Raw genomic sequence first — 12,720 nt, 5'->3', positions numbered from 1 at the left:
AAACACCATACTTATAAACCTTTTTTTTAAAATAGAAACTTCCTGCATGACTGTAAGATCTGTATTTTAGTTCTCCTGTCTTGATGACTCAATACTAGCAGAGGCAACTAGAGTCCACATGTTTGAATGGAAGCTGCAAACAGGGATCTTCAATGTTATGTCAAAGGCATTGATCAAAAAAAAACCACCAAAACTTTGTTCCTGCAAAATAAAAGAAACACCTGAAAACAGTGGAGAAATAAAATAAAATAAAAACAAATTATTATTAATAATAAATTTTCTTCTTAGCAGCTTCCTTCATTAAAGCATAAACTTTTATGCATTTGTTTTAATCTACAAAGAGAACTGAAGCATTGAAAAATAGAGATCTTGCCAGCCAAATGGGTGATTAATAGAATTTACAAACATCTTAATTATCAGATCAGTGATACAAATCTACTAACTGGTGCTGTCCACACCATGGCTGAGCCTGCCTGTTGTTTTCTGGCAGCCTCTGGACAGAGACCACAGGCAGAACATCTCTGGACAATCCCAGCTCTCCCACTGCTGGGCTCATGCTGTACACACAAAGCTCTTCTGCAGGTAGCAATGGCCCAGGAAATCTCTCCCACTCAGGACTGAAGTGGTTTGTGCTTCAATTGCACAGGTCTGAGTGAATAAAGCCAAACATCATCAGGATACAAAGCCCAGTAATTTCTAAATGGTGATGAATGTATTTTCCATTCACTTAGAAAATGAGATGGGGTGGTATAATAGAGCTTGACTAAATATTTAAAGAAAAAATGTTAAATCCTGATTCAGATTTTATTGCATGTGCTTACAGAGACCTTTCTCCAGCCACTCACATAACTTCTGGTTTTATTCAAACATCAGCTCCACTTCCAATTTATTCTTGTTAAGTGGCTTTCAGCAATGCAAGTGATTTAAATGCACACTTGAGAGGCAAATGTAAGCTTGCAATAAGGTGCAGTTTGACATTTAAACCATTACATATTTTTGAACACAATATGACTACAGAAGCATTACTAATTTTGGCTACTTCCAGACAGAAGTTTAAAAAGCACAATGAAATGCAGACCAAAAGTGATTTACCTCTCTCTTCTCCAGAAACTGTTGCAACTCTCTTGATTCACAGTTCAAAAACTTGAAAATTTTGGTAGCTTTGCAGTAACTAAAGTACTCCCACTTCACCTTCAATAGCTGATAAAAATGTGCCTTAATACCACATGCATCTGAATACACCTTTAAGAACAAGCATCATTTTCACTTGACTTGAACAAGTGTTTTATCTTCTAGGAGTGTCACTTTTCTGATGCCCCCAACTCCAGCAGCTTAAGAGCACTACCCAAAACTTAAATCATGGCAGGTCTGCATTCATGGGTGTTAAAGCACATATAAAACAGTGAACAACCTTCCAAAACTGGTCCCAGCTTACAAAGTAACTCAGCAGCATTCATTTATGCCCAGCTGCAATTGCCAGCATGTAAGAGGTGAAAATTTTGACTATGTAAAAATATGCACCTCATGAAGGAAATAGCAAGTGACCCTAAACTTTAGCAGACCCACCAGGACCCTGCTCTAATAAAGTAGGCAAGAGAACTCATTAATTTGATTGCTTTTGCAGTGCTTCTGTACAGTTCAAGGTAGAGCTCAGAGCAGAAAAGCACACAGCAGCACATGCTGGGGAGGGGTTGCTAACTGCTCTGGGCATCCAGCATCTTTATACATGTAAAAAGGAGATGAAATAACCAGAGAGGTAAAGGAAATAAAGCTGGGTATTTGTTCAATGACTAAGAAAATGCTGTTGGAGAGGAGGGCAAGGAGAAGAGCAGGAGATACACTCACTGTGTGGGGCACCAGTGGCTGGCCCAGTGGCTCCCAACAACCTCATGTTCTGGCCAGTGACTCAAGGTTTTTCATTAGGGATTGAATAATTGCTTGTGCAGTCTGTATGTAAGTGCAGATGAGCAAAAGCACCATGATTCCTCTCATTTAGAGAAAACAAAAATCTTCCTTTTCTTAATATCAGTTAGGAATAAAACAGGCAAACACTACATACTAACTGATCATCAGAAGCTCAGGAACCTCAGCACATTGTCCTTATAGTCAAAAATCAATGACTAGAAGCCAACACTTGGCATTTTCTGTACCTTGTTATAGGAATGTCATCGTGGAGAGATTAATGTTTGCCCTTCCAAGCACTATTACTCAGGTACTTTGTTTGGTATTTCTGAGTTACAAATTACTAAAAAATTGCAAAGAAAAAAAAAAGTTAAATATCGTAATACTATTACATTAAATAATTTTTGTCCTCTGTCTTCTCTTCCCCATGAGAAAAGGAACTAACACATCCAAGATGGAGCTGATCAGGAACTGTCAGTTTTAATCAGAGTACTGTAGCTGTCAGTCACCAGTGGCCCTTGGGTATTTTGTTTCCTGAATATATAAAAGATTGTTATCCTGAAAGTTAGTCAGCATTTCTGGCTGCTGGACGGAAATAACAAGACTATTAGAAATGTTTTAACACTGGTATAACTGCAGCAGAATTTGAGTTCTAATGGCTCAGCACACCAACACAGGCAATGACCCCTCTTTATGAGCCACACTGGTGCAATAGAAATAATTTCTCCTTATTGCATAGTTTGCACAGTTGGTATTTATTAATGGTGTTGCAATTCTGTATTAATTATTATTTAGCACTGAGAACACGCCTGAAACTGGACAAAATTAGTGCCTGGCCCAAAGTGCTTAAGCAGCTCTGATTCAGCATCCCATAAGCAACATTTCATCCACCAACCTGCTCAGGGACTAAAGCCTGGACAGCAGTGGCACTTGGTCAGCTGATGTCACATCAAATTATCTACATCCTACAGCTTGGGACAGCCAAGCCCCAGTGGGTCTGGTTGGGGCAAAGTTTACAAGCACCAGTCTGTTGGAAAAAAACACCCAACACTGAAGGCAAGGTGAAAATGAGAATACAGCATCTTATGCAAAATTATTAGAAAAGAAATCCTGTCATAGTCTCCCATTTTCAAATGAAAAGTCCCACTGAAGAGGAAGAGAGCAAGAGCACACAGTGATTTATGAAGTGCCCACCTGGTAGGAAAGCTGTACTAAAGCAGCTGCCTAAGCCAGGATTAAAAGCAAAACTTCCAAGGTCATCACCACCACACTGGCACAAATCATGAAATGCAAACGTGACAGGCAGAGAGAAGTGAAATTGCAAATCAACAACAGGGCAAGACCCCCACTCCCCTCCCCTTTCTGATCCCTACTGCTCTGTTGGCAAACCCTCCTGAAGGATCACTTCTCTGAAATGAGAATATGCAGAGAGCACAGATCAGCAAATCCCAGGACAGCCATGGGAATCAGAGTCAACCTTCAGGCAGGTTTAATTCAGGCCCTGCAGACTTCACACAGACACGAGTCCTGCTGCCACTGTCAGTTCACCCATTTTTGTTGTTTTCCATGTTGACAAGAACACAGAGCTGTATTCTAAGACAATAATGACATGTTACTAATACAAATAGAGAAAATAGGAAGGTATGAAACAAATAATTAACTGTAATCTGTTATTTACATAATTATTGGCAGAAGCCTGAACAAGGAGTAAGATGGATTACTGCAGTTTTGATTCAATGCAGCCTTAAAATAAAGACATTAAACAAAAAAAAAAATCATCACATGCCAAGGCTGAAAGGATTTTCATTCCAGCATGGGGTTCTCTCACTCTGCCAGCCAAGCTCCAAGCTGTTACTGCAGCTATTCTCCAGATAAACACTGATCTTTTCCCCCTGCTCTTCTGTTCAGCTACTGCAGTTGCTGGCCACCAGCAGAAGCATAAGAAATGTATTTCAAAAAAACCTCAAAACAAAGAAACAAGAAATCTCTACAGAAATAATATTGCTCACCAACAACGTAATCCTGGTATTTCATATTGCTCAAGCCTGAACTTAGGACAGGCAAGGCATAAAGCCTAGTTTTTCTTCTGTATTTCTCCCCCTTCTCTAAAGCTAAAATTGCTCTGTGATTTCAGTTGTGGCAGGAGACCAGTTCTGGAGCAGGAGGATTGATTGTTATCCCCTCAAAACCTGAAGTGCAGAAGAGGAGGGAGCAGCTACGTTGCTCTCACCACATGCTCCATTGCTGTCCAGAAGGTTCAGCCTGACAGAAGAATCCTGTTCCTTACTCTGTCATTTTAGAATACTGAGAGATAATGTGGTGGTTCCAGCCATGGTTTATGCAGAGGTTTCCATGGAACACACAGCACCATGAAGAGTGGAAAGAGCCAGCAGAGCATCCTGAACAGCTCCTTCAAGAGCCTTCCAGAAGAAACTTCAGCCACTCCTGACAGGTCCAAAGTCATGAGCACAAGCAGGAAGGGTTCTACATCCCTTCAGTCAGCCAGGATCCCTGACAATCCCATCCTCCTGATGTTTTGTGGTGTTGTAAAACCAGGAGCACGGATATTTATGCTCCATCCCTTTCACTTCCTTTCCCTGCAACCCTACAGAAATAGCTGGGTTACATCAGACAAAAGCACACACAAAATAACAATGAAAACAGATGTCTCAAGAAAAGAAAAATCATGCATGAGATGCCTGCTGTGCTCAGCAGTTCAGCAGTTCTAGGTAGGGCATTAGTCAGGTCCAGTCAATGAATTGCAGGATGAGAAGTTTACAGCACCAAAGTCAAAGGGGGCATCTAGGAGTTAAAAAATCAGTAGTAATGACTGGGGGATTGTTGTTTGGTTTGGGTTGTTTGGGGGTTTCTCTATTTTTGCCCCTACTTATCTCAGATTTGCCTCTTGATTTTCAGACGAAGAATTTCTGACCAGTTCACCAAAAATGCAATTTACAGGAGAGCTCCATGCCAAGATCTGTACTCAGACTTCTCTGGAAACCACGAGGTGCTGTTCACCTCACTTACACCTCTCTGGGCTCTGAGCCCAAGCCCATTTTGCTCAGCTCCCATTAACTTCCGTGGCCCCTTAGGCACCTCACAGGCTCCTTGTAGAACTCATTTTGCACACACATTATTTTTTCTAGAACACTCATCACCCTACATCCATAGTGCTAATTTCCACAAAACTCCCTCAGCCAGAAGGGCATCATCCTCCTTTATCCATTTCCAACAGACATCTTCATCTTTTTCTTGTGATGCTCATCGTGTTTGGAGGATGCTGTTTGTAAACTCTTGTTGAAAGCTGCCCTTTTCTTCCCTCAAATCCCTCCTCCCCCCTTGGCTATACTGCCCACCAAAAAGCCACATCTGCTCATCTTCCTGGGTCCCTCCCACTGAGCAGTGCTGTCTCCTGTGTCCCTCTGACTGTCCATCCTTAGCTACAGCTCTGATGTATCTTGGAGATATGGAGATAGATGGGGATTTTAAGTACTTTGGGTGCACCACCTTATTTCATAGAGGATACACAACAATGTCCTGGTCTATAATATACATCAAGCAGTGATGATGCAAACAAGCAACTCAGAAGAGTTCTGATCTCTGGAGTTCCTACTTTTTATCTGTCAAATAAAATCATGGTTTCCCATGGAATCTCCTGAAGAAGTACCAGGAGCTTTTCCTGCTGATAAGGAACCTCAAGGCCTTTACAACCTTATTTGACATAGGTGATACATTATAACACCTCTCAAGCACAAGTTCCTCAGCAATTGAAATACCAAGCAAGAGCTATGGGATTTTGTATTACAGGAAAAGTCACCAGTTTTTAACAATATCTGTTAAAATTTATAACCCACCATGCCACGTCATCAGCAGCTTATTTGCTTTTCATGCACAGCGTGCCAGAAAAAAAAAAAAAGAAGAGTAAATGTTCTCAGTTATTCCCATTTATTATACAAGTTGTGTGATAGAATTTAGCCTTATTGCAGCTTGGTATGGTATTTGAAAAGTCTGAAGGAATGATTACAGATTTCCCACACTTTTGACCTGAGAAGCTTTATCATAAAGCTTCTGGTATTGACAGTCACAGAGATAAGGGAACTAATAAGATCATTACATTATTCTTTAGAACACACTCAATATTTATGAGTATATTAACTCCATGTAATAAAGGCCACATTCTCTGGCTGTGATGACTTGGATGCTTTGGGGATAAAATTAATCAACATGCATGAAAGAGGATCTCAGAGTAAAACAGGAAAATCTGTACATAATAACAAAGATAGTTAGTATCTGGCAAATCTACAGCACAAGGAAGAAAAAAAAAACTATGATTAAACATAATAAGACTTCACTTGAAATGTAAAATACTCTGGAACAAATCCTGCCAACTTGCATAAGAATCAGCAAACAGGAAGCAGCAGCCTTTGCAATAAAGCCCATCACACAGGGAAGACAGAACACCAGAGAACAAGATGCTATGGCACAGTCCCTGTCATTGTGCTGCAGAGCATTTTCTGTCTCCTGTTTTTGAAGTGTAGGACGTTCAAGTCTAACTTCTGCTCCCAAAGCAGAACTTGTTGAATTTTGAGTCAGATCCCTGCTGTAAAGTAAAACACTGTCATCCTTTCACAAACTCTCACATGTGTGAGCTGGCTGCAGTGCTGGCTCAAGTGCACTCTGTCAGTGTTATTTTCTAATATTTCCCAGCATTACAGTCCTTCCAGAGCTGTGTCCTGGGTGCTTGCACTGCCTCTCAATACTTCCCTCCCTGAAGCTATAAGCACTGAGCATAGCCTTGTTAGAAGGGGAGAAGGGGTCCTTTTTATCCCATTCCATGTGAATTCTCTGACTCCATTCACTAAGAAACACTCAATGGGGCACTATGTTACTATCAGAAATGTGAGCTCACAAGTAAAAAGAAGCAGTTTTGGCTCACAACCTCTTGAATGTCTTTGCACTTGAGAGTTAGTGCTGAACCTTTCCTAACCCTTCAGCTGGAGTCTGTGTTACGTAGTTGTAGACTTGACTTTCAACTTTCAGTGATCATTTGCATGTATGTATCTTCAAAGAATGGCATTTGATTTGCAACTATGTGTTCTAATGAGAGGCTAATTAACACAAATGCAGTTATTAGCAAGTTGCAGACATTTAAAGGACAGACCCAAGTCTGTGACATGCTGTGTGATGGACAGAGAACCTCAAGGATGAGCTGATACCAGCCAAGGCTCTGCCACTAACTCCATTACCACAGGCAAATCTCCAACACTGCAACTTGGTTTCCCCTTCTCTAGTGGGATACTGAGGCTCATTTACTTTGCTGGGTAGTTCTGCAGCTTAATTAAATCGTTACCTTTAAATTAAAGCACTAGAGAAATGCCAGGAAGTAGCATCTGAATTAGAAGGTGGAGGTGACACCCTAATGAAGCAAGACTATTTTCATCGTCAACAGCAACACAGTAGAAGGTCACCCATGGTATAATTGTGAAACCACATTCCAAGCTTCTGAAGGCAAGGTGACTTTTCCCAAAACTACATTAAGGAAGAAGATATATCCCAGCATCATGGGATGGCTGAAATTCTGCAGTTTCACAGGAAATCTACAATGGTTTCATTACTTTTGTTTTTCCCTTACTTGTTTGCTATCCTAATAGCAGTGAAATATCACAGCTTTTGAAAGAATGCTTTTTCCACAGGCAACTGTTTTCAGCATGATCAAAAACCCATTAAGAAAATTGCAGAGGATCATTTCCCTTCAAGCTGGTAATGCTCAGTACTGATTGAGTTTCCAATCTTTTCTTTACAAGAGCCATAGTAGAGGCATTCACACTTTTTGTCTGGGACAGCTTCTCCCAAATATCAGTATATTCCAACAAACTCCACACACACTGGATATTTCCATCTCTTTGTAAACATAAGGACCTTATTGAAATACCCACCACTGGTGTGCAGACTCTTTAAGTATTGGAAGAAAGTTGTTCTTAAACCTTAAGAAACAGGCCAGTCCTCCATGGAGGCTCATTTTCACCATGTATTCCCAAAAAGCTGCAAATTTTGTGTCAGATGTGAAGCTGTGTATGCCCTGTATCTTGGAAACTGCACTCAAGCTCTGTCCCAGATACCAAAAAGGCATATCCTATCATAAACTCATTTAGTCCATACTGGGAAATCATTAAACCAAAACCAGGAAAACAGGCAGCTACTTCCTTGTGCACTTGAAAAAGAGATTACCCAAAACCAAGTTATTATACATAATGTTTATGTGTCCAGAGTGTAAACACCAAGAAGAAACACATTTGCTGTTTGCTTTGTAGCAATGTAAAAGCTTTTACTTTTATGGGCAAGATGTGCCATAGGACAGGTCAGCCTAGTTCTTTCTATTACATAAGATATTCTTGCATTGACTGGATACAAACTTACAGCTTCTGTGAGGATATGTTAGAAAATAGTGGAAGATACTCAGGAAATTACAGCTGGAAATAACTCTATATGATTTTTTCTCCCCAGTAAAAAAAATGCATACTTGTATATACTTGTTTTATATATATTTTGGGTTTTTCTTACACTTTTTGGAAGATCAAAATGATTGCAACCAAGCTCTCAAGTAGGACAGAAGATGTACTTGGAGTATTGTGCCCATACAGCTGGACACTCTGTTTGCTTATGTCTGTCTGTCTGCTGCCTGCTAATTGCTTTTGAGGCCACTGACCTGCCTTTGACTAAATTTGACAGCAGGAAGAAATCCCAAAGCTTCCAACACTTTCATTTTAAAAAAATGGGTTGGGTAGATGCAAGACTCTCATAAGACAAGAAGAGAAAGGCTAATGACAAAGGTCAACTATTATTTGACATCAGAGAATCCACAGCAGGGATCACCCTAGAGACAAATCCTCAGGAGCCAGTTTTCATTGGTACTGCTGCTCTTCTAACACTCGTTTCAAATAGAGCTGGAACCAGAAATTAATTCCAGTTCTCACAACAGTCCATTGGCCTTAGGTAAATCATAATTTCTGATGCTACTTCCCCTGCCATAAACGTGGCTAGTGTTAAAATCCCTTATTATGTTGTTGCAACAATTCGTATTTGAAATGCACTTTGAAGGTCTGGAGAGTTGTATTTACTAATTATTACCTGTCTTGAGACATGAGCTGAATATTCAAAGTGCTAGCTTGATTCATCTGCAAGTGCACATCACATAAGCATGTGGTATGCACTAAGACTCAAAATACAAAAGTAAAGATTACTTTTAGAGAAGACTTTATAATCAAGTCAGTTTTGAGCTCAAAACATATAATTTTTATTACCACAACTCTTCCATTACACTGGATTTAAATTATTTCATGTTTTAGATTAGCACTTTATATAACACCAGTTTGAAAAGTAAATACCAATTGACAGAAGACAAAAAGCCCATGCAAAGTTTGATTCTGTCCCCAAAGGCAAGTCTGATGTCTGAGATCTTAAACCTTTGATATCAAGCTGAATGTTAATAGATAAGTTCCACAGGGCAGTTATTGAGCAAAGTAATGTCAGAGCTTGTCCTGGAAATGCCAGCAGTCACAGCACTGGCTTTGGCAATGCCACATTACAATATGGCAGGCATTTTTGTCTTCTGCTTGGTCAGGCACCTTCCAGCCTTTCCAGAAAAGAAGATGCTTTCAGTTCTGGCAGGCAGAAAAATCAAATGGCAAAGGTCTCAGTGGAAGTGCTAGAGCAAATAGGTGAATTAGATGTGACTTCTTTTTTTTATTTTATTTATTTTTTTTTAAGAATGCATGACGGGGAATAGCTTCCTAAAAAGGCAGCTTTCCATACATTAAAGATGCTTTGTAGTAAAACTTTACTTAGAGAGGTCCCTATTTGAGGGCAAGGGAGCACACTACAATTTACTTCAATAATAACAGCTTAACTTGTATCTTCAAGCTTCCTTCTGTAACAGACTAACTACCAGTCGAGTACTCAATATCTCCCAATACTGGCCTTCATATTTCCTGAAGGAACAAGCCACATCTAAAAAGAAAAGTAAAGAAACCACAGTGGTGCCAACTAAATTTTCCTTTTAATCCTCCCCATCTTCATACTCCAGACAAAATAAATACAGCCTGGCCAACTTATTCTGACAACACTGACTTAGATTTATGTCCCTTGCTCTCTATCACTGCCCTACAAACATATATTATTTTAATATAATATAAACAAATATCAGATTTGCTTAACACCACATTGAGTCCTAGTGATTAAAACATATATATGCATAGAGAAAAATTTATACATGCACAAACCCCTTTGTAAGCTCTGAAGATAAAATTATCAGTATTGCCAAACAGAGAATATGTATTATATTCTAATGACATGAGACAGTTGATTACCAACAAGCCTACTTCATTTCTAATTAGAAAAAGTTCAGTGATGATCTTCTTCCCTGCTGTTATTGCCTGACAAGAATAAACAAGGAGTTCTCTCTAGGGATGGCACAGTAAACATCCAAACAGACATTTGCTTTGGAGCTGAGCTTCACGGTAGTAGTAAGTACTGAGGAACATAGTGGTTCACACAATACGGCTGGTCACACATCCACCAGTGAGTGCACGATTTTAAGTGTTTACCTCAAGCAAACCGAGCTTTGCAAAGTGCACTGCAGCTGCCTAGCTGCTCCTCCTGCGCCCGCTCCTGCCAGCTCTGCTGTCGCCTGCTCGGGAGTTCTGCAGGGAAGGGACCCTCCTTGGCACAGGGCTGAAGGGCAGCCGGGCGTTCCAGGCTGGACGCTCTCCGCAGAAACAAAGCAAAGGGGATTTGCTTCGCTGCGATTTTCACCCAAGGACAGACCGCGCTCGATGCCTGTCTCCCCCCGCTCGGCAGCTCTGTGTCTCTCGGGCCGCAGCTGCACCTGTCGCCCGCAGCGTTTCCCCTGTGCGGGATCGATATCGCCATCGGTCTGCCATCACCCCGAACCTCGCCGGGCGCCCTCCGCTCCGCTCCGACCGCGCTGCGGCCACCGCTCCCTCCCGAACCCACCGAGCACCCATTCCGCCATCCAGACAAACAAAGGGCGCTCCTCTTATTTTCGACAAAATTCAGACAAACTAGAGAACAATACCGGAGCGGCCGCACAATGGGCACCGGCCGCGCCGCATCCCTCACGCCATCCCTGCTCTCCAGCCCCGGCACGGCGGGCGAGCCCCACTGACCCAGCCCGGGACAGCCCTGGGGACGGCGGCGGTGCACCGTGCCCGGGAAGGGCTGAGCCCGGCAGCGGGGGATGCCTCACAGCCGCGGGGTGCGCTCACCTGCCACCGTGTACCGGTCCAGGTAGTTGAGCACGTTGCCCACACTGAGGATGCCGGCGGCCGCTACCCGGGCCCGGCCGAGGGTCGGCGCCTTGCGGAGGGCGGCGGGGCGGTCGGGGTGCTTGCCGGCCGCCGGGGGGTTCATCCTGCCCGACAGGGTCTGCACCTCGCCCTCGGCACCCCGCCCGCAGCAGCCCCGCTCGCCGTCCTCCTCCTCCTCCTCGTCGCCAGCTCGGAGCCGCCCGCCGCAGCCCGGGCTGCTGCCGGAGGAGCCGTCGCTTTCCAGGCACATCATGGGCTGCGGGAGGGAATCTCGGCGTGCGGGAGCCCGGGCGGGGAGACAGGCGGGTGGACGGACGGACGGACGGACAGAGGGACGGACGGAGAAAGCGAGCGGAGCGCGCTCAGCGCCGCATCCTGCGGTCCCCCCGAGCCTGCCCCGGACCGCTCTGACAGCCGGGCGAGGCGGGGCCGCCGGGGCGGGGCCCGGGGGAGGCTCCGCCCCTGCCCGCGCCCCGCCCCGCCCCGCCGGCCGTGCGCGCCCCGCCCCGCCCCGCCGGCCCCGAGGGGTCCGTGAGCCCGGCCCGGGGCGGCTCAGCGGGGCGGCCCCTCCGCCGCCCTCGGACCGGCCCTTACGGGTGTCCCCTCAGCCGTGCTCTACACCGGCCCTCCCGCCGTCCGCGGATCAGCCCGTGGGGGTGTCCCCTCAGCCTGCCTCAAGGCGCCTCCTCACCCCTCCTCAGACCGGCCCCGAGATCCCATCAGCCGCTTCAGATCGGTACCTCATCTGTTTTCAGTGTTGTCCTGAGGGTGTCCCTTCAGCACCCCCCAGGTGCCCTGACGGAATCCCTCAGCCCACCTCAGCCCGGCCATGATAGGCGATTCCTCAGAAAGCTCAGCTCGGCCCTGAGAGGATCCCCCCGCAACCCAGCCCAGCCCGGGTATCAGGAGTTTTTCCCTCAGCCCGCCTCAGCTTGGCCCTCGGGTGGTCCCCTCAGCCCGGCTGTGAGGAGATTCCCCCTCAGCTCACCTCAGCCCGGCTATGAGGGATTTCCCCCTCACCTCAGCCCCTCCGTGAGAAAGTTCCCCCTCGGCTCACCTCATCCCAGCCACGAGAAGGTTCCCCCTCAGCTCAGCTCAGCTCAGCTCAGCCATGAGAAGGTTCCCCCTTAGCTCAGCCCAGCCATGAGAAGGTTCCCCTTCAGCTCACCTCAGTCCCGCCATGAGAAGGTTCCCCCTCATTTCAGCCCCGTCATGAGAAGGATTCCCCTCAGCTCACCTCAGCCGAGCCCTCAGCCTGGGAGAGGCCAGGTCTTACCTACCCAGCATCACCAGCAGAATGGGTCATGTAATGCATTTCCTTTATCTACCTTTGTTACTCTTCAGCACTGCTAAATGAATTTCAAACACACAGGTGGGTGGAAGTGTGGAGGTAGCTGGAAAAAAACCCACCAAACAAAACCAATGGCTCCAGCAATACCAGCTTCTACCCAACAATGAATGCCATGTGGGCTGTGCAGGCCCACCCTCAGAT

General features: G+C 44.7%; 1 protein-coding gene across 3 annotated transcripts in view; it reads right to left on the bottom strand.

Annotated features, from left to right (window-relative positions):
• The window catches only part of LOC306811449 (sphingosine-1-phosphate transporter SPNS2-like), a 127,859-nt gene extending 116,209 nt beyond the window's left edge, over window positions 1-11,650 (bottom strand). For all 3 annotated transcript variants that reach the window (XM_079325156.1, XM_079325154.1, XM_079325155.1), the window contains exon 1: window positions 11,187-11,650. In XM_079325156.1, coding sequence (XP_079181282.1) covers window positions 11,187-11,481 — 295 coding nt within the window. In that variant the 5' untranslated portion in view covers window positions 11,482-11,650. The remainder of the gene's footprint in view (window positions 1-11,186) is intronic.
• Between the last annotated feature and the right edge of the window lie 1,070 nt (window positions 11,651-12,720).

The sequence above is a fragment of the Erithacus rubecula genome, assembly GCF_903797595.1.
Source record: "Erithacus rubecula genome assembly, chromosome: 22".
Lineage (NCBI taxonomy): Eukaryota > Metazoa > Chordata > Aves > Passeriformes > Muscicapidae > Erithacus > Erithacus rubecula.
This window is presented reverse-complemented; position numbering and strand designations above follow the sequence as displayed.